This window comes from Eubalaena glacialis, chromosome 19, assembly GCF_028564815.1.
Source record: "Eubalaena glacialis isolate mEubGla1 chromosome 19, mEubGla1.1.hap2.+ XY, whole genome shotgun sequence".
Taxonomy (NCBI): Eukaryota; Metazoa; Chordata; class Mammalia; order Artiodactyla; family Balaenidae; genus Eubalaena; species Eubalaena glacialis.
In genome coordinates this window covers 6,591,303-6,613,967 of record NC_083734.1, presented here as the reverse complement: position 1 = coordinate 6,613,967, position 22,665 = coordinate 6,591,303, and the positions used below count along the sequence as shown (strand labels likewise).

The following is a 22,665-nucleotide window of genomic DNA, read 5'->3' as shown; positions in this document are numbered from 1 at the left end:
AGTATACAATACAGTATTAACTATAATCACCATGCTGTACATTAGAATCCCAGAACTTTTCCTATAATGAAAGTTTGTACACTTTGACCAACATCTCCCCATTCCCCCCACCCCCAGCCCCTGGCAACTACCATACTACACTCTATTTCTGTGAGTTTGGCTTTTTTAGATTCCACATATAAGTGAGATCATACAGTATTTGTCTTTCTCTGACTTATTTCACTTAGCATAATGCCCTCAGGGTCCATCCATGTTGTTGCAAATGGCAGGATTTCCTTCTTTCTCATGGCTCAATAATATTCCATGGTATATGTGTCATTCACATATACGCGTACATACATATATGATTCATATGTCATATATATATATATATATATATATATATATATGCACACCACGATTCTTTATCCATTAATTCGTTGACAGACACTTAGGTTGTTTCCATAGCTTGGCTATTGTGAATAATTCTGCAATGAACATGAGGTACAGATATCTCTTTGAGATAGTGATTTCATTTCCTTCAGATATATATCCAGAAGTAGAATTCCTGGATCATTTGATAGTTCTATTTTTAATTTTTTTAAACATCTTTATTGGAGTATAATTGCTTTACAATGGTATGTTAGTTTCTGCTGTATAACAAAGTGAATCAGCTATACATATACATATATCCCCATATCCCCTCCCTCTTGCGTCTCCCTCCCACCCTCCCTATCCCACCCCTCTAGGTGGACACAAAGCACCGAGCTGATCTCCCTGTACTATGAGGCTGCTTCCCACTAGCTATCTATTTTACATTTGGTAGTGTATATATGTCAGTGCCACTCTCTCACTTCATCCCAGCTTACCCTTCCCCCTTCCCGTGTCCTCAAGTCCATTCTCTACATCTGCGTCTTTATTTCTGTCCTGCCCCTAGGTTCTTCAGAACCATTTTTTTTTTTTGATTCCATATATATGTGTTAGCATACAGTATTTGTTTTTCTCTTTCTGATTTACTTCACTCTGTATGACAGACTCTGGGTCCATTCACCTCACTACAAATAACTCAATTTCATTTCTTTTTATGGCTGAGTAATATTCCATTGTATATACGTGTCACATCTTCTTTATCCATTCATCTGTCAATGGACACTTAGGTTGCTTGCATGTTCTGGCTATTGTAAATAGAGCTGCAATGGACATTGTGGTACATGACTCTTTTTTTTTTTACATCTTTATAGGAGTATAATTGCTTTACAATGGTGTGTTAGTTTCTGCTTTATAACAAAGTGAATCAGCTATACATATATCCCCATATCTCCTCCCTCTTGTGTCTCCCTCCCACCCTCCCTATCCAACCCCTCTAGGTGGTCACAAAGCACTGAGCTGATCTCCCTGTGCTGTGCAGCTGCTTCCCACTAGCTATCGATTTTGGTAGTATATATAAGTCCATGCCACTCTCTCACTTCGTCCCAGCTTACCCTCCCCCTCCCCGTGTCCTCAAGTCCAATCTCTACATTTCGTCTTTTTTCCTGTCCTGCCCCTAGGTTCTTCATACCATTTTTTTTCTTTAGATTCCATATATATGTGTTAGCATATGGTATTTGTTTTTCTCTTTCTGACTTACTTCACTCTGTATGACAGACTCTAGGTCCATCCACCTCACTACAAATAACTCAATTACGTTTCTTTTTATGGCTGAGTAATATTCCATTGTATATATGTGCCACATCTTCTTTATCCATTCATCTGTCGATGGACACTTAGGTTGCTCCCATGTCCTGGCTATTGTAAATAAGAGCTACAATGAACATTGTGGTACATGACTCTTTTTGAATTATGGTTTCCTCACGGTATATGCCCAGTAGTGGGATTGCTGGGCCATATGGTAGTTCTATTTTTAGTTTAAGGAACCTCCAAACCATTCTCCATAGTGGCTGTATCAATTTACATTCCCACCAACAGTGCAAGAGGGTTCCCTTTTCTCCACACCCTCTCCAGCATTTACTGTTTGTAGATTTTTTGATGATGGCCATTCTGACTGGTGTGAGGTGATACCTCATTGTAGTTTTGATTTGCATTTCTCTAATGATTAGTAATGTTGAGCATTCTTTCATGTGTTTGCTGGCAATCTGTATATCTTCTTTGGAGAAATGTCTATTTAGATATTCTGCCCATTTTTGGATTGGGTTGTTTGTTTTTTTGATATTGAGCTGCATGAGCTTCCTGTATATTTTGGAGATTAATCCTTTGTCAGTTGTTTCATCTGCAAATATTTTCTCCCATTCTGAGGGTTGTCTTTTCGTCTTGTTTATGGTTTCCTTTGCTGTGCAAAAGCTTTTAAGTTTCATTAGGTCCCATTTGTTTATTTTTGTTTTTATTTCCATTTATCTAGGAGGTGGGTCAAAAATGATCTTGCTGTGATGTATGTCATAGAGTGTTCTGCCTATGTTTTCCTCTAAGAGTTTTATAGTGTCTGGCCTTACATTTAGGTCTTTAATCCATTTTGAGTTTATTTTTGTGTATGGTGTTAGGGAGTGTTCTAATTTCATTCTTTTACATGTAGCTGTCCAGTTTTCCCAGCACCATTTATTGAAGAGCTGTCTTTTCTCCATTGTATATTCTTGCCTCCTTTATCAAAGGTAAGGTGACCATAGGTGCATGGGTTTGTCTCTGGGCTTTCTATCCTGTTCCATTGATCTATATTTCTGTTTTTGTGCCACTACCATACTGTCTTGATTACTGTAGATTTGTAGTATAGTCTGAAGTCAGGGAACCTGATTCCTCCAGCTCCATTTTTCTTTCTCAAGATTGCTTTGGCTATTCAGATTCTTTTGTGTTTCCATACAAACTGTGAAATTTTTTGTTCTAGTTCTGTGAAAAATGCCATTGGTAGTTTGATAGGGATTGCATTGAATCTGTAGATTGCTTTGGATAGTATAGTCATTTTCACAATGTTGATTCTTCCAATCCAAGAACATGGTCTATCTCTCCATCTGTTGGTATCATCTTTAATTTGTTTCATCAGTGTGTTATAGTTTTCTGCATACAGGTCTTTTGTCTCCCTAGGTAGGTTTATTCCTAGGTATTTTATTCTTGTTGTTGCAATGGTAAATGGGAGTGTTTCCTTAATTTCTCTTTCAGATTTTTCATCATTAGTGTATAGGAATGCAAGAGATTTCTGTGCATTAATTTTGTATCCTGCTACTTTACCAAATTCATTGATTAGCTCTGGTAGTTTTCTGGTAGCATCTTTAGGATTCTCTATGTATAGTATCATGTCATCTGCACACAGTGACAGTTTTACTTCTTCTTTTCTGATTTGGATTCCTTTGATTTCTTTTTCCGCTCTGATTGCTGTGGCTAACACTTCCAAAACTATGTTGAATAATAGTGGTGAGAGTGGGCAACCTTGTCTTGTTCCTGATCTTAGTGGAAGTGGTTTCAGTTTTTCACCATTGAGAACAATGTTGACTGTGGGTTTGTCATATATGGCCTTTATTATGTTGAGGTAAATGCCTTCTGTGCCTACTTTCTGGAGAGTTTTTATCATAAATGGGTGTTGAATTTTGTCGAAAGCTTTTTCTGCATCTATTGAGAGGATCATGTGGTTTTTCTCCTTCAGTTTGTTAATATGGTTTATCACGTTGATTGATTTGCGTATATTGAAGAATCCTTGCATTCCTGGGATAAACCCCACTTTATCATGGTGTATGATCCTTTTAATATGCTGTTGGATTCTATTTGCTAGTATTTTGTTGAGGATTTCTGCATCTATGTTCATCAGTGATATTGGTCTGTCGTTTTCTTTTTTGTGTGACATCTTTGTCTGGTTTTGGTATCAGGGTGATGGTGGCCTCGTAGAATGCGTTTGGGAGTGTTCCTCCCTCTGCTATATTTTGGAAGAGTTTGAGAAGGATCGGTGTTAGCTCTTCTCTAAATGTTTGATAGAATTCACCTATGAATCCACCTGGTCCTGGCCTTTTGTTTGTTGGAAGATTTTTAATCACAGTTTCAATTTTAGTGCTTGTGATTGGTCTGTTTATATTTTCTATTTCTTCCTGGTTCAGTCTTGGGAGGTTGTGCATTTCTAAGAATTTGTCCATTTCTTCCAGGTTGTCCATTTTACTGGCATATACTTGCTTGTAGTAATCTCTCATGATCCTTTGTATTTCTGCAGTGTCAGTTGTTACTTCTCCTTTTTCATTTCTAATTCTATTGATTTGAGTCTTCTTTCTTTTGAAAGAAATGAAAGATGAGTCTGGCTAGTGGTTTATCAATTTTGTTTATCTTCTCAAAGAACCAGCTTTTAGTTTTATTGATCTTAGTTATTGTTTCCTTCATTTCTTTTTCATTTATTTCTGATCTGATCTTTATGATTTCTTTCGTTCCGCTAACTTTGGGGGTTTTTGATTCTTCTTTCTCTAATTGCTCTAAGTGTAAGGTTAGGTTGTTTATTTGAGATGTTTCTTGTTTCTTGAGGTAGGATTGTATTGCTATAAACTTCCCTCTTAGGACTGCTTTTGCTGCATCACATAGGTTTTGGGTCATCGTGTTTTCATTGTCATTTGTTTCCAGGTATTTTTTTATTTCCTCTTTGATTTCTTCAATGATCTCTTGGTTATTTAGTAGCATATTGTTTAGCCTCCATGTGTTTGTATTTTTTACAGTATTTTTCCTGTAATTTAATCTAGTCTCATAACATTGTGGTCAGAAAAGATATTTGATATGATTTCAATTTTCTTAAATTTACCAAGGCTTGATTTGTGACCCATCTTAAGATACTTAAGTATTTTTATGCCACAGACCCCTTTGGCAGTCTGGTAAAACCTATGGAATCCTTCTCACAGTAATGTTTTTTAGTGCATAAAGTAGAATACATATGATTACAAAGGAAAACAATTCTATTGAAATACATTTCTGATCCCAGGATAAGAACCTCCAGTGACTGGTTTCCCTTTTGAGGTTTGCTTGAAGGTATAGCACTGGCCATTCGTACCCTTAGCAGGTGTAATTAAAGGGAAAGGAGATGGTCTGGAGAGGTTTTTCTGAGATAACTGCGAAGACAAACTGCAGAGAAGAGAAAGATGGAGAGGTTAAAGGGCATATGTGTGAACCTCGAAAGCATTCTAAGTGAAAGCAGCCAGACACAAAAGGTCACGTATTGTATGATTCCATTTATGTGAAACATCCGGAATAGGTAAATCCATATAGGCAGAAAGCAGATTAGAGGCTCCTAAGAACTGGGGGTAGCAGAGAATGGGGAGTGACTGCTGATAGACTTGGGGCTTCCTTTTGGGGTGAAGAAAATGTTTTGGAACGAGATAGAGCTGATGGTTGCACATCGTGAACGTACTAAATACCATTGACTTGTGCACTCGTAAATGGTTAGGGAATGTGAATTTTACCCCAGTTTTTTAAAAAGTATATGTGTTTCCAATGAAAACAATTACTTGTAGAAGAATTAAATGAGCTGAGAGAGGTCAACGAGAAGAAAAGGAAGGGTTCTCAGTGGGACAGAGACCAAAGGGAGACATTCCCAGGCCTGGTGGTTTGTTCCCGGGCCTCCCAGTGTGGGGAGAAGTCCTCAAGCAGCCCTTCCAGGGGGTGGGGTTGCCCATGGCAGGGGGAAGGGGAGCGTCTGCAGTCCTTTGCAAGCGGGGCATCAGCAGCAAGTGGTGATGCTGAGAGGAGAGGGTGGTCAGTACGGGCTGGCATGGGCCTGGTCTGTGAAGCATAGAAATGTAGCAGGAAGTGACCCTGCTAACATGGGTAAGGGCGATGGAGGCTGTTGATTAAGATACAAATGATCTATGGTAGACATTTGACTTGGGTGAATATACTGAAGAACAGAGGATGACACGGGCAGAATTTCTGCTGCTGTTCATCCATCAAGAGAAAAAAGACTATCAGGATGTTAAGAAAACCTGCTTCCAGGAATAATGACACAGCCAGGAAAGTGCTCCTCAGGGGGATTTTGGTCTTGCTTTTAGAGGAGTTCTGTCCTTTGAATGAGCTGCAAACCCCACCCCCAGCTGAGAGCGCATGCTTCTGTTCTGAGCGCGTGCGGCCTTTCTTCACCACCAGGTTCCCATCCCAGTGACCCCCAACCTAGATCCCCTGAGGATGCTGACAGATGATGCCGACGTGGCTGCCTGGCAGAACGAGGGCCTCCCTGCAGACCGCATGTCCACGGAGAATGCCACCATCCTCCTCAGCTGCGAGCGCTGGCCACTCATGGTGGACCCTCAGCTACAAGGCATCAAATGGATCAAGAACAAGTACGGCGAGGACCTCCGGGTCACCCAGATTGGCCAGAAGGGGTAGGTGGCTGCGCACAAAAGTTCCCACCTTGCCGTTTATGCAGAGGGAAAAAGTGTGATGAGCAGGTTTTAAGCTGCTGTGGATTGTTTCTACCCTCCTGGTTCCTCCAGGAGTTTTCTCCTGTTTGTCCTCTTGCTTTAGGAAATGTCTCAGTGAGAGATGCTTGGATACTGAGTCTCTGCTTTTCTTTCTTTTTTATATTTTTGTCTTTATTTTTATTGGAGTACAGCTGGTTTACAATGTTGTGTTAGTTTCTGCTGTACGGCAAAGTGGATCAGCAAAGTGGATACATATCTCCACTCTTTTTTAGATTCTTTTCCCATATAGATCATTACAGAGTATTGAGTAGAGTTCCCTGTGCTATACAGTAGGTCCTTATTGTTATCTATTTTATATACAGTAGTGTGTATACGTCAATCCCAATCTCCCAATTTATCCCTCCCCCCTTTCCACCCTGGTAACTATAAGTTTATTTTCTACATTTGTGACTCTATTTCTGTTTGGTAAATAAGTTCATTTGTACCATTTTTTTTAGATCCCACGTATAAGCGATATCATATGATGTTTGTCTTTCTCTGTCCAACTTGCTTCACTCAGTATGACATGTGCTTTTCTTTCTCGTTAGAAATCATATGCGTCAGCCTCCCGACCCATTCCTGAGTCCTTCTTCCACTAGCCCAGGGGTTCACCCTCCCATCTCTCCTGGAATACTTCCTGCTTCCCAAGCACCCTATTCCATTGTCAGACAGCTCTGTGTTTTACAGTCTTTCTCACATTTAGTCAAAAACTGCCTCTCTTAGCTCTCTTCTACCCTTTGTTCCTACTTCTGTCCCAGAACCACAGAGAACAAATGTAAAGCCTCTCTCTCCTGAGGAACGATGGGACATTTGCAATGGGGTGCTTAGCAGCTGAGATAGTTATGGAACCTTCGGAACCCTTTGCACCTGCCATGTGGCTTTATCCGTACATGGTGGGGGAGTTACTGCACACGTCAAGGGACACGAACAACAGGGAGAATGTCTGACCAGCACCCACCGCACTTCACGGGCCTCAGCTCCTCTCCCCCCACTGCTTCATTCACTCTGTTATAACTTAGCTTTGTAGTTGCAGTTCTCAATTCTTGTTCTGTGTCTCTAGGAGACATGAGAAAAATAGGATGGGGCAATGAGCGGGAGGGAGAGGGCCAGAGATCACTTATTAGGTGGTCGATATGTGTTGGTCTTGGTGTTAGGAGCTTTACCTCAAATGCTTTTTAATCCACACGACCAATGAGGTTAGTGTTATTGGTACCATTTTCTCATTTGAGGAAATAGAGTTTCACACAAGTTAAGTAATTTCCCCAAGAGTACACAGTTTTAAAGGCAATGGATATTTGCACACGCATGTTCAAAGCAGCGTTATTCACAATAGCCAAATGGTAGAAGGCAATCCAAGTGACCATCAACAGATGAATGGATAAACAGAATGTGGTGTATCAATACAATGAAATATTATTCAGCCTTGAAAAGGAAGAAAGTTCTGTCCTATGCTACAGCATGGGCGAACCTTGAGATGAGTATTCCAAGTAAATAAGCCGGTCATAAAAGGACAACTACTGTACAGTTCCATTTACATAAGGTCCCTGGAGTAGTCAAATTCATAGAGACAGAAAGTAGAATGGTGGTCCCAGGGGCTGTGGTAGACAGTAGTCTACCACAATTTGAAAATAATTAGTTAAAAATTTTTTAAATTAATGGAGGCAATACTGGAACCAAGGTGATCTTCACTTCGAAGCCCACGTTTATCCACTCTTAACATACAACCACCAGCGTGAGGCTTGCTGCCCTGGCCTCATGTCCCAAACATGCTTGTCCAGGGGTCCAGACCACCCACGGTTGTTTAAATCAAACATGCAATGTTCAGAAAATAGTTAAATCACATGTTGAATGCCCGGATGGATCCTTTCTTACAGAGAGGGTAGGTGAGAAATGAATGCCGAGGTAGGACACGACATATTTTTATCTGTGTCATCAGTCATGGTAATCTAATCCTGGCCTTCCCTTCAAACTTTGATTAAAATATTTCTCTCTAATTGACCAATAACTGCATTTTAGACACAAGTATTTGTTCTTTTTGCTCATTCTTATATCCCTAGTACTGAAAATAGTGCCTGACATATAGTAATTAATTCTCTGCTCATGTCCCTTGACTACTGTTCTATTGGGTGATTTTCTAGATTTGTTGTGTATTATTTGAATACAAATATTACATTATAGATAGTATGGGTTAAGACTGTTAAGTGTAGTCTCCATCAGTGAATGGAAAAGTGTTCAAGGGTGTCATTTGCCTTTTAATTTTGTGAGGTCTGACATACTACAACTTTTTTTTTTTTGGTCAGATATGTCACATTTCTTCTATAAATCATGTTTAGAAAATTCTTTTTTCTGTCCAGAAATTATATAAATATTCATATAGAAGATTTTTTAGGTTTTTTTTATGGTTTTCTTTTTACACTAAAATTCAGTCACCTGAAATATATTTTCAGGTACTATATAAGGTACAGACCTAATTTTCACTTTTCAAGTGGTTAGCCATTGTTCCAATACCGTTTATTAAATTCTCCATCCTTTCTCCAATTAATTAGAGATGACATTTTACTCTATATTAAAATATTTTATTAGCTTTTATTCTTTTCTATTTATATAATACTATACCAGCCTTTAATTATTTCGTTTTATATTTAGTAACATTTACTGTGGCATTTCTCATTACAAAAGTAATATATCATCATAGTAAAAAAAAAGAAGGAGAAGGGAGTTACCCAAAAAATAAATAGCCCCTATAATTCATCATTTTTTCCCAACACTCCCAACTTTTGGTGTATGATATCCTTTAAGACTTCTTTCTACATATCTGTATTGTTGAAGTTATAAAAAATATTTTATTATCAGCTAATGTGAGTCCCTCCTCTTATTCTTCATGATCTTTTATTTTTTTAAAAAAACATTCTCATTGTTTTCTTTTAGATTAACTTTAAGATTTGTGGTCAAGGTTTATAAAGTTATATTGTTATTTATTGTGTGAATTGGAATCACATCGAACTTATAAATCTATTTAGGGGAAATCAATTTTTTATGTGCTTGTTAAACTCTACATAATATTGAAAAATTAAAAATAGCCTAGCTTTTGGTAATTGATTGTTAAATAAATTAAGGTGTATCAATACAGTCTAATACCCAGGCATATAAATATTGTTATAGAAGAATATTTAATGACATGGGAAAATGTTTACATTTTATGTACAAAAACCAGGTTATAAAACAAATGAGCTGCATGGATCAAATAAAAATAAACATAAATATAAATGCAGACATAAATAAAATTATAAATAATATAAAATAAATAGAAATAGTAATAATAAACTTGAAAATATATCCAAACATCTACAGGCAATACCAAAATGTAAATGACACAAGGATGACAGTTAATTTTCATATTCTTTTTTGCATTTTGTCATTTTTCCCTTTTTATAAGAAATAGTTCAGATCACATAAATATCATTTTAGATAGAGAAAAATGTGCCAGCTGTCTGACGTCATCCCAGATAGTGGTGCCTCCAAGTTTACCGCCGCACTTCAGGGCCATGGCTGCCTGTTGTCTGTCTCCAGTCCACCCCTTGACGCAGGCTTACTCCGCCCACCTGTCTCCTCAGCTACCTTCAAACTGTCGAGCGTGCCCTGGAAGCTGGGGAGGTGGTGCTGATTGAAAACCTAGAGGAGTCCATCGATCCTGTGCTGGGACCCCTGCTTGGGAGAGAAGGCGTTAAGAAAGGACGGTGAGACCCAGCTATACTGCTGGCCCTTCTGAGGGGCTGGTTCACAGCCCCTGGTAGAGCTGTGCACAGACCCGCTCCTCCTAGAACTTCCTCTCCTCAGCTCACATCAAGTAGCCCCCCTGAAGCACACCTTTCATTCTGCCAGAAGAGGAACATTTAGCTGCCCTCATGTCCTAGAGGCAGTTCCAGAGGAGCTTCCATCAGCCAGCTCACTGGCTTGCCGCTCAACGACCCCAGTGCACTAGTCTAGAGCAGCGTTAGAGGGAAGGTGGTGAAAAAGCAGGCTGACTTTGAACCATGAGCATTTCATCTAAGCCAGTCGTCTGAGTTCTGAGAGCTCAGTGCTTTGTCAGCTTGATGAACCCCTGTTGCTCTGGGTGCTGGTGGCTGATCAGGGCTTAGCAAGGGTCTGGGAGGAGGAGGAGGAGGAAAAGAGGGGCAGGAGAAGGGCTACAGGCACATAGGAGGGGGCTGAAAATTATCAGAAGGGAGCCTCGCCCACTGCCCAGGCCATAAGCCGCCTTTGCAAGTCCTTAGGATGTGCTTATTTACTTAATTAACCATTTTCACCCATAGAAGTAATGCTCCATCAGCCATGAGACAAAGTAAGCCCTATTGCTAGCCTATAAATCACCTTCGTGCAAACTCTAAGAAGGTTCCCCTTCCTGCAAATGCTTTACTGCCATCTGCTGGAAACGTTCCATAATGCGCTCATGTACACGGACCACAAAGTGAACGGCTCTCCCTCCAGCTGTGCCCGCAAAATCAGATGCGGTGGCCGTGGGAGAAGGTCTGTCACCCTCCACCCCTGTTCCCCGCCTGAGGGCTCAACCTAGACACGCTCGGGAAGAGTCATCTGAGTATGGCAATATTGTTTGCTGTGATTTTGCAAAAAAACCCATCTAGGATTCTGTCCCTGACCAAAGCTCACAGGAAGGCACTCCACCTTCACATGAGCCCTTGTGTTCCAGGTTCATTAAAATCGGAGACAAAGAGTGTGAGTACAATCCCAAGTTCCGGCTCATCCTTCACACCAAGCTGGCCAATCCTCACTACCAACCCGAGCTGCAGGCTCAGGCCACCCTGATCAACTTCACCGTGACCAGGGACGGCCTGGAGGACCAGCTGCTGGCCGCTGTGGTCAGCATGGAGAGGCCAGACCTGGAGAAGCTGAAGGTGCGTCAGGTACCCAGCAAGGAAGGGAGGAAGAAGATGCCCTGCCACCGGACCTTGCCGTGTGCCCCGCTCTGGGATAGGTGGGGCTGTTCCTCCAGAAGCTGAGCAGTGTGGTTTCGCTAGAGCTCGGAGGAGCGCCAGCACCATCCAGCCACCTGGAACACCCTGCTGGGAAACAGAGGATAGAGCAGGATGAAGAACAGGAGGCAGGAGGCAGCTGGGAGAACCCACACTCCTGTCCAAGAGCAGGGCTGGCACAGGCTGTACAGGAACACGTTTGGGCCTCTCACCACATGTGCTTCATGTCTGTGTCCAGAACTAAGTGGGGTTCAGTCCTGCAAGGGCAGTAGAAACGGATTCAACCACTTTAGGGTAGCATCTTAGTCAGCTTGGGCTGCCATCACAAAATACCATAGACTATGTGGCTTGAATGGCAGACATTTATTTTCTCACAGCCTGGAAGCTGGAAGTCTGAGTTAGGGGTCCAGTTTCTGGCGAGACCTCTCTTCCTGGCTTGTAGGTGGCCACCGTCTCACCATGTACTCATAGACCTCTTCCTTGTGTGTGCAGAGAGAGCAAGCTCTCTGATGTCTCTGCTTGTAAGGGCACTAATCCCACCATGAGGACCCCATCCTCATGACCTCATTTAACCTTAATTACCTCCACCTCCAATACAGTTGCATGGGGGAGGGGGGAGTTAGGGCTTCAACATATGAACCTGGGGGGGTGGGGCGCACACTTTTGTCCATAGCAAATAGTATCCTTTTTCCCCTCTCCTTAGACACGATTAGATTATAAAAGCAGGGGGATGTTAGAGTGCCAGGGGGCTAATTTAAATTGGGAAGGTCAGAAAAAGATTCTGTGAGGAGGTGGCATGAACCTTTGGCTCAGAGCACCCGCAGCAGAGAGAAGAGTGAATTCTGGTTATAAAGCAAGATGGAGGCATGTGTTTTTAAGAAACAGAAGATAGGCCAGGGTGACTGTGGCTGGGGCCTCCAACAAGAAGTGTTATTTCCATGGATCCAAAGGCAATAATCCCAGGCTGTACAAGAGCAGAGAAACCGCAGCTGCCTGAGGTTACATGTGCCCCCACCCACAGTAAGAGAGTGCCTAGTGCTTTAGGACATAGAACCTAACAATCAAAAAGGGAAAGGAGGTAAGATCTGCCTGGATACCAATGCCCCACTCCAGCCTTAAGGAGGGCTCCTGCGATCGTCTTGTCGAAACTGTATAAAACAATTTCTAGTTTTTTTTTTTTTTTTAAGGTCATCTGTAGGAGAGCTCTTCCCTTGGGGGGCAGCAAAGTGGTGATAGAGAGGACCTTCCAGAGAAGTACAACTTGACCCCACCCTCTAACTATTCCCAGAAATAACTTCCATTTAGTGACTAGACCATGTCCCAGCATTGTGCTAAGCCTTGCACAGCACTCCCACGAGTAAGGCCAGGGTTAACCCAGCTGAGATTATGACGTGTTAAGAGGTAACTCAGCCCAAGGTCACATGACTAGTAACTGGTACAGTTGGGGTTCAGGTCACCTGCTGATTTTGTCTGCTTGTGGTCCCGAGCACTCTGCTATCCTGCTTCCAGTTTGCTAAGGGAAGGGATTCTGGCCCATAACCCTTTATCTATTCAGACCTACCCCGAGAACAGGATGCTCTGGGCTTCTACACCTGACTCTCCCTTATGTGATATTTGCAGTCAGATCTCACGAAGCAGCAGAATGGGTTCAAAATCACCCTCAAAATGTTAGAAGACAACCTGCTTTCTCGCCTCTCCTTGGCCTCCGGGAACTTCCTGGAAGAAACGGCCTTGGTGGAGAACCTTGAGATCACCAAGCAGACCGCTGCGGAAGTTGAGAAAAAGGTAAGACCTGGCAGCCTAGGCTGGCGGACAGAGGCCTTCCTCCTGCTCCCTGAGTCTGACTTCTAGGGGAAAAAAAGGGTAACAGATGGCTCTTCCATCTTCCTGAGTTTCTCCTAGAAAGTCAAGCTAGGCAGGATTCCTGAAATGACTACCTCACATCCTGCATTACGGAGTGCCCCTATCTCCTGGGAAATGCTTTTGACAGCTCTACTCTGCAAACGTTTGACGAGCACTTACGTCTGTGCAAGGCCTCCTGTTCTGTGCAGGAAATAGTCGCTCAAACTGAATACCTCAGTGAGTCCATGGAATTGCCCTGAAGCTAAGGAATCACACTGTTGTGCAAGTTGACTGGTTCAGGCATGATTGCACCCTGAGAAAACCCACAGCCTGCCAAAAGCTCGCAAGTCTGATTTTAATGGGAAAACTTCCATGACGTCCAGGGAAACTCAGCTCTCAAAAAAAAAAAACCGGTATCATCCTGCGAAACTACTTAGCACATAGCTTCCTTCCTTTGTTTCACAACGTTCGGGAGACTTTTATTCCCCCTTGCAGGAAAAAAAGTCTGCCCTTCCCCAGCAGACTGCTGACCCTACAGGGGCCCTTTCACATTCTCAGTCCTGCTCTTGGACCAGAAGAGGAACTAAGTTACTGGTTCTGAGCAGGATAAGCGTGTCTGTAACAGTGCCCAGGAATGATGCACCTTGGAAGGAATACCTTTATTGTCAGGTTATTGGGATTTCTCCAAATATGAGAAATAAGATTTTGTTTGAGGTAGGGACAAGTTAGGAAAAATGAAAAGTAATGATGGGCAGGGCAGATAAACCAGGTCCTACCCACTCTGAGATAACAGACAACTAAGGCTGGAATGAGGGACTGAAAGGAGGAAGGTCCAGCCTCACCTTGTCTCCTCAGTCGCTGTGTGACCACCAGGTTTTACTGCTGGTTCTCTACGGCCTCCATGTCTCTCGAGAGGGGCATGCAGAGTTTGTAAAACAATTGTGGTAGAAGTTCCACTGCCCTGGGCAGGAGAGATGGGGGAACAGAGCCCAACTCACACAGGGGGAGAAGGTCAGAGATGGAATTGACCATGTTGGTCTCTTCTCCCTACCTCCTCCTCTTTTTCTTTATCCTTTTCTTTAAAGTCAATGAACAATTATTGAGCACATGCTGTGTGCCAGGCTTTTTGTATGCAGCCTTTTATTCTTTTGTTGTTTCTTTTCTTTTTGTCTTCTTTCTCTTTCTCATTCATTCATCCAATGAATACTTGGTTGGAAGCTGTTATATTCCAAATTCCATGGCAAAAGGTGGGGGTACCACAAGGAAGCCAAGAATCCCAGGCTTCCATGACCTGGTCCTCTAAGGGAGAAAGACAGGCAATTACAAAACTGTGATGAGGGCTGTGGGAGAGGAAGCATGGGGAGTCATGAACACACAGAGGAAGAGCACTCAACCCATGTTGGGTTAGCGGTAGAAGGATGTTTCCCTTTAGTGTGAGTGGAACATTGAGAGATTGTAGAGGGGATGAAAGTAGTCACACTGGAGATGAGGCATGAAAGGGAGGCTGGCTCCATCACAAAGGGCTTTGTAGACCATGCTAAGAAGTGTGGGCTGTAGATGGGAGTTAGGGTTCCTAAGAGAGGGTTTTTTTTTTCCCTCTTTAGACAAGAGGGTAACATGATCAGATCTGTGCTTTAGGAAGATCACTCCAGCTCCAATCCAGAGGAGAGCTTGGGGAAGCAGGAGGCAGAGAAAGCAGGAGGAGGTACAGTAATTCAGATTAGAAGTGATGGCATTCTGAAATAAGGTTGGCAGTGATGGCAAATTCAAGAGCTATGGGCAACTTCAAGGAGATAGAATTGGAAAACTCGTTAACTTACTGGATATGATTATATATAGATAAAAGTATTGTCGAGGAAATGTCTCAGTTCCAGGAATAAACATCTAGATAGGTATTGGTGCCAATACCCGAGAGAAGAGAGCATAAGTGGATTTGGGGGTGAGAAGAAATGATGATTTTAGTTTATGTCAGGTTGAGTTTGAAATGCCTCTGGGCCATGCACATGGGAACATCCCGTGGGTTTGGGGATATATGATCTTGGCTGGTGATAGAGTGCTGAGACTTTTTAGTGAGTAGTTGATTGTTGAAACTTTAGGAGTGGATGAAGTCACCTGGGAGATGTGTGTGCAGTGATAAGACTGAGAGTAGAGCACTGAGGGATATTAATACATTTCAAGACAAGTACAGAAGATGGAAAGCATGGAATAGAGCAGAGATGGGAGGAAAAGCAGGTAAATAAGGCATTATGAAAGAAAGCATTTCAGGAAGGGATGTCAGTGGTGTCAAATGATGCTGAAAATGCAAATAAGATACAGCTGAGATGTATCCACTGAGTTTTGCAAAAAGGAGTTATCAGTAATCTTGAGGAGAATGGTTTCCATGAAGTAGCAGAAGCAGAAGGCAGACTGTCTTAGAATGAGAGTAAATGGGAGTTGAGAAAGGGGAAGTGAGTATAGACAACTCTTTAAAGAAGCCAGACTATAAAATGGTAGAGAGAGAAAGGATTGTAACTTAAGGAGGACATAGCATCCTTGGAGGATTTTTCTCCAAGATGGCAGAGACTGAGCATGCTAAGATCCTAGCTGGACATTGGAGGATGCATGGATTGTAAAGGAAAAGGAGCCATTGAGAAGAAGAGTCGAATGTACAGAAATGAGAAGTAATGATTAATACAATGGGGTACATAAGAAATCAGGGGAAATGTAATTCAGGTCACTGATGAAGAGCTCATCTTTAGAAATATGGAGAGTTAATTCCAATATAATGGGAGAGAGGGGGGCAAACATGAATCTACAAATGGTCCATAGGTCAATGTGAGCAATGGGGTTGGGGGGTCAGAAAATTAAGGGAGTGGGAGGGAAGGCAGAATTAAGGAAACCCCTTCCTGATGGTCCCTATACAGTCTGTGAAAGCATGAGTCATAGTCATGGTCATCTGCTTAGAATGAGGGGATGGTGGTGAGGTAGGGTGCTTGGGGAGAGGAGTGAAGGTTTACAATAGTTGTTGTGGGAGATGGGAATGAAAGTTGACTAAGGACATAGATTAATGGACAGCATTAAGGACCCAGGTGAGCATGAACAGTATGAATCTGTGATAACACCAGTCTGAGCAATCATGTGATTTTTATTCCATTCCACTCCATCCTGAGAATCTTTGTCTTTTAACTACTGTATTTAACCAATTTACGTTTACTAACATTACTGATATAGTTGGATTTCTTTCTACTATCTTAATTTGTACTTTCTTTTAACCATGCTTTTTGTTTATTTTTTCTCCTTTCTTGATTTTTCTTTATCATCCTCTTTTATCCTTTGCTGATTTTAAAGTTATTTACTCTATTTTATTAATTAACCTTGTTTCATTTATATATGAGAAATATATTTCATTTTATATGTGACAACAATATATGCATTGACTTAACAAAGTCTAAAATTAAGCACTATATCTAGCCTCTTCCAAAACAATATTAGGACGTTAGAATACTTGGTCATTTTTTCCATCTTCTGTTACTGTTTTATAACACTTTAGTTCCACCTTGCTTTTATCTACTACTTCCAAACTGATCATGTTTTTTATAGTCTTTGTTATTTTTTTATAATATATTTTTTTGGGCTGCACCACACGGCACGTGGGATCTTAGTTCCCTGACCAGGGATCCAACCTGTGCCCACTGTAGTGGAAGCGTGGAGTCTTAACCCTGGACCATGAGGGAAGTCCCCAGTAGTCTTTGTTATTTAGATTGACTGTATATTTAAGGAATTCTTGCATCTCGTTTATTCCTTTTGGATTCAGTTTTCTTCTGATTGAAACAAGTAATTACTTCTTCAGTGGCCTGTGGATAGTAAGCTGTTTTTGACATTGACTGCTTCTTCAAAGTAAAACCTCTGGTCTTTAATCAATTTTGGAAAATTCTTAACTATTATAGCTCAAATATTGCCCCTCTCTCTCTCTTCTCTACTCATTTCTGTTAGACGTATTTTTTTTCTTTTTTTTTAGATGTATTTTAAATCTTTTCATTTTATCTGCAAGTCTCAACCTCTTTTACATATTTTCCATCTTTATTTCTCTCTGAGCTGCTTGTGTAACAATTTCCTCAGATTTATCTTTTAGTTTGCTTATTTTCTTTCAACTCAAGTCCATTATTTAACCAGTGCACTGAGTTTTCCATTTTAATGACTGTATTCTTGTTTTTAGAAGTTCTAGTTAGTTCTTTTTCAGATAATGTCTGTTCTTCTTTATAAGGTCCTGATTTTATGCTTTCTTTTATCTCTACTGCTTTTAAACACAATTAGTTAATGGTAGGTAGTTCAATCATCTTCAGCTCTTGGGATGCTAACCTTCCTGGGATTTTTTTTTTTTGCCGGGGGGGGGGGGGAGGTAGGGGGTCTTCTAATTGTCCCCTTTGGTAACACTTCCTCCTGAAGTTTGTAATTGTTTATTGAGAGCTCATCTTCAGTAGGGATCATTGTTTTTTCCTGCAGGACTCTCATGAATTATCAGTAGTTTCACTCTATGCTGGAGCATAAGACAGGTCATACTGAGGTTGCATTTAATAGCATGTTCTTACAGAATCCCTCTCTGATGCTTAGGTCTCTTTTCTCATTTTTACCTCTGATAAATTTTCTGAAAATAGACCTCCATTGAAAGAGGTCTTCTTTGTGAATTTACATATTAACTCATAAAAATTAAGAAAACAGAAAATTAGATTATGCTGCTTTTACTGGATTCCATTGCCTAGAATTCTGGCTTATTTTTCAAGTTGTGTGTGTGTGTGTGTGTGTGTGTGTGTGTGTATCTCCCACATGTCCCCACTGGAGGGGCTGACACTTTCACCTTGTGAAGGACTTGGAGTGTGTCATCTCTTCCTCACTCAAGCTCAGTTAAGGAAAACCATGGCAGCTTTCTACCCTCTAGCTGCTCCCCCCATCCCGGTCCACCCACCGCACACACAGACACAATGTGCTTACACAGAGAGGCCACACTGATTCTCAGGTAGCCCTGGTTGGTTTGAACAGTGGACCACTATTGATTTTTCTAACAGGTGCAGGAGGCCAAGGTGACGGAGGTGAAAATCAACGAGGCCCGGGAACACTATCGGCCGGCAGCTGCCCGGGCCTCTCTGCTCTACTTCATCATGAATGACCTCAGCAGGATCCACCCGATGTACCAGTTTTCTCTCAAGGTGACTTACACCTGGAATTTTCTGAATAGTCATAATTCAGCAGTGTAATACAGCCAGTGCAGCTCTCCATGAGGGCTTATCCATGTGTTTCATTAGCTGTGGCAGCTCTTTAAGATCAAATCCAGGAGAGCAGCTACATTGCCTTAACAGTCCTCGTCTCTTTAATTGGGTCTTTCATGACTCATTGGTTATTTGGCTAGAACAGCAGGAGAGACCACATCAGGTCTTGGCCTCACTCACTAAGTGTATATATTACAGCAGGAACTATGCTTACTGAAAGTGTGGAAGAGGATACCAAGAAACATGAGAAGTGACCCCTGCCCCAAAGAGCTTAAAATCTAATCGGGATGATCAAGTGTGCATGTCATTTTTATCAGTTAAAACCAAAGCAGCCCATGATAATAGTCCAACTTTAAATTACTTTCCTTATTACCCTAATATCCTCAAAGCTACTGCTTTATGGTTGCTGAAATATTTCTAAAACCAAAGACGTTAGCAAATTGTAAGTGCTGACTAAACTTATCTTACTCATGAAAAAAATAAAGACCTATAAATTTTAAGTACATCTCTGAAAGTATATCTTTCTCCCCTAAGGCATTCACCAAAAGACCACAATTGAAGAGGCCTTAGGGGGTGGTGGAGCATTTCTGAACAACTTCTCTGGTTTAACCCAGCAAACAGAGAGGACACACACACACACACATTCAGAGCACACACCTCATTCTGTGAAGCTCAGCTGCCATATGGAGGCCAGGGTGTGGGGATGAGGTGAGGGCCTCCACTACCTGGAACTCATTCAGTTGGAGGTGGCATTCCATCCTGTCCCAATCCCCTTCCCTCAACTCAGAGTCTCTGCAGATTAAGTGAACTGTGTTTGTAATTATTTATGTTTATAAATGAAATCCAATACTTGGCATTATATTCAGGTCAAAGCCCCATATGAAAGAATTATAAAAGATTTTAAAACAGTATAAAAGTTAGCATGATAAGCCTAATAACTACGGGATCACTTCCATAGTTCTGAGAGTAGTTGAAATCTACCCCAGTGACTCTTTCTGAAAAAAGGAAATTAGATGAAGCACATGAAAATATGTGTTCAAAACAAAACAAAACAAAACAAAAAACAAACCAAAAAAACCAAGAAGACTGGAAATCTGCATAGCCAAAAATTGAAAAGACCCAATTATATCTTGATTTTTATTTTCTTTAATGATTCATTCTATTCATATCACATTCAAAGTGCAACATTCCTAATATTAATTTTTTATAAATAGTCTATATCTAAGTTTAAAACAATGGAAAATTGATTCATATGATTTTTATTTCATATTATACCCATAATGTATAGTTCAGAAGATGTAACCAAAGCAGGCTGTGCTCCCACCATTGCAGCAAAGGTCCATAAGAAAAAAGCACATGTAAGTGGACTCACCAAATGGTGCAGAATTACTAGAAAGAAAAACAAGGAACACCTGATGTTCTGATCATTACCAAAAGGAAAAGTAATTAATTGAAAATATTCTGAGTGCCTATTATGTACAAGGGTCTCTTCTAGACAGCAAAGTTGTACATGATATTGATTCTACCATCAGGAATTTTATAATCTAGATGCAGGGATCCCCAACCCCCTGGTCTGAGGCCTGTTAGGAACCAGGCCGCACAGCAGGAGGTGAACGGCGGACGAGCAAGCAAAGCTTCATTTGCCGCTCCCCATCACTCGCATTACCGCCTGAACCACCCCCCACCCCCCCACCCCCCATCTGGGGAAAAACTGTCTTCCACGAAACTGGTCTCTGGTGCCAAAAATGTTGGGGACTGCTGATCTAGAGGATAGAATCATCCAACCTAACTGGTAATCATTGACTGTGTTTACTTTCCAACAAAACTTATTGGATTTAATTTAATTATTTTGGCCACTGAACATTTAGTTTTCACTGACCAAAACTGTCGGCTCTTCTCTATATGCCCCATAGCTTTGCCCACTTTGTGACAACGTAATAATTTATATGAGCAAATTAAGACAAGAGCTTAGCAAACTAAGACAAGAGTTTTCTTGTTGCCACTGTACCTTCTTGGCAGATTATGCTGGGAAAACATTTCTGTGGCTGGCAAATCGTAATACTCATCACAGGTAGTACTACTAGCTACGTACACAGAGCTGTGTAAATTACCAGTGTCCTACCTCCTGTCCCCAGGCCTTCAACATCGTCTTCCAGAAGGCTGTGGAGAAGGCTGCTCCTGATGAGAGCCTCAAGGAACGGGTGGCCAATCTAATAGACAGCATCACCTTCTCTATGTACCAGTACACCACCCGTGGGCTCTTTGAGTGTGATAAGCTGACCTACCTTTCCCAGCTCACCTTTCAGGTAAAAGTGGATTGAAGAAATTTCCAGAAAACAGGTCACTGTATATGCCCAACCAGCAGATGTAAAGAAACTTTCTTCTCTTAACATCAGTTTCCATTGTCTGTGAAGACTTTTGCGCTCTAAGCAGAGGCATCAGACAAGAAGGTCCAATATGGTGCACACATGCTGCCCCCACCATTGTCCCACGCATGGCAGACATGCTTAATCAACCATTTTACTTTTTCTTGGTGATCCTGGATGACCTAAGATCCTCCTCAACAGAGCCCTCCAGCAGCCACTACCAATCAATCCCAACTAGCACTGAGGATGAAACTGAATGGCCATACTAATAACTAGATACTTTTTGAGATGCAGTAAGAACTTTATGTTATAGTATCCCTAATTATTTATTTACCTTTAAGGTTGTAAGTTTAATGTCCAAACCTTCCCCCAGAATAAGAAATTGCAAATGTCCTTCTATAGCCATAGCAGCCTTGGCCTTAGAAAACTCCTTAAGAACGCTGGTTCTCAAGGGCTTGGGAGCATCAGGGCTTCCAGTGTTAATAAGAAACCCTTGCCTTCTGCTTATTCTCAACATCAAAAAACCATGGAAATTTATTTCCTTGCATCTATCTCTGTAATCATTTAGGATTGGGATTTTTTTTTTTTTTTGTATATAAATTAGAAACACAGACCAGATTATCCTGTAGGTCTCTTCCAATTCTAAAAGTCAGATATTCTATAATCACTCCTGCGCTGACTCTGTTTGCACGTTCCGAAGCCTAAATTCACGGGGGAATGTTAGTGTGGCTTATCCCTCTCACCCTCTGTGTTCCCCTCTCCAGCCCAGACGACAGCTTGGCCATCACAGAAGGAACTTGAGCCCCAGCACAGACAAATTTCCCTCCTGCCACTCATTCACCCCAAACCCTAAGGAGCTTCCACCCCCAGCTCTCACTCCATTCCCCTCATAAATATTTCAACCTCGTTTTACAAGGGCTTCTTCACCTCACCTGCTATTTCTAGCCTGTTTTCTCCTTAAAAGACTTTTCCTCAAACTAACCAAATTATTTTTTCTCCGTGAGTATTCGCATCTGTAACTTTTCAGCGGAGAATGCCATCTGAAAGGGGCAGAACAATTTGCTGAGCGCCTCTCAGCGTGAATTTTTAGTTCTAACCCAGCCGAGTGCTTTGCACCACCCGCCCAACGCACCGCACTGATTCCCTCCCAAGCCTCTGCACTTTCCACTGCCCCCGCCCCACGGAAATCCTGTCTAAATCTTCCCATCGCTTAGCATCCCTAAAACCCAATTCAGGACCACTTAGAGAAAGTTTAGCCAAATTCATCCCCCACCCCTGCTTACTGGCCGCTCCCCCATTCTGCAATGCCATTAGCAGTATTGATTCACATGTGCACTTCTGTTTTGCATATGTTCATCCGTTACTTTGACAGTCTCCTCGAATCATGTCATTTGCATGTGTCGTCTTCACTGTGAGACTGTAGGAAGGTACTTCCTGGCATTTATGATCGATCCATGAAGTCCTTGCTGAACATAGTAGTTCACTGTGTGCATTTAACTCATGCTGATACTTGGGGTGAAGTCAGATTCACCCAGAGGTGATTTGCACAGATATACACTTTCTCCCACTTCATCCTCTTTCAACAACCAAAATTGACGGGCAGGCTCTAGCGTTAGAAGTAGCACTAGTGACACTGAGTGACAACCCCAAAGATCTCTGGGACCCGTGACTGCCGCCAGCTAAAGAAATGCGGCACTGTCCTCCCACATTGCAGGTTCTCCTCCTGAACCAGGAAGTCAGTGCAGCGGAGTTGGACTTCCTGCTTCGATCTCCAGTGCAGACAGGCGTCACCAGTCCCGTGGAGTTCCTCTCCCATCAGGCCTGGGGTGGCATCAAGGTCAGT

General features: G+C 41.8%; 1 protein-coding gene across 1 annotated transcript in view; it reads left to right on the top strand.

Moving 5' to 3' along the window:
* DNAH9 (dynein axonemal heavy chain 9) overlaps nucleotides 1–22,665 on the top strand; it is a 297,703-nt gene that overhangs the window by 228,517 nt on the left and 46,521 nt on the right. The window contains exons 53-59 of the mRNA XM_061176356.1: nucleotides 6,067–6,302; nucleotides 9,995–10,117; nucleotides 11,089–11,293; nucleotides 12,992–13,156; nucleotides 18,256–18,396; nucleotides 20,592–20,762; nucleotides 22,537–22,659. Of these exons, the coding sequence (XP_061032339.1) occupies nucleotides 6,067–6,302; nucleotides 9,995–10,117; nucleotides 11,089–11,293; nucleotides 12,992–13,156; nucleotides 18,256–18,396; nucleotides 20,592–20,762; nucleotides 22,537–22,659 (1,164 nt within the window). The remainder of the gene's footprint in view (nucleotides 1–6,066; nucleotides 6,303–9,994; nucleotides 10,118–11,088; nucleotides 11,294–12,991; nucleotides 13,157–18,255; nucleotides 18,397–20,591; nucleotides 20,763–22,536; nucleotides 22,660–22,665) is intronic.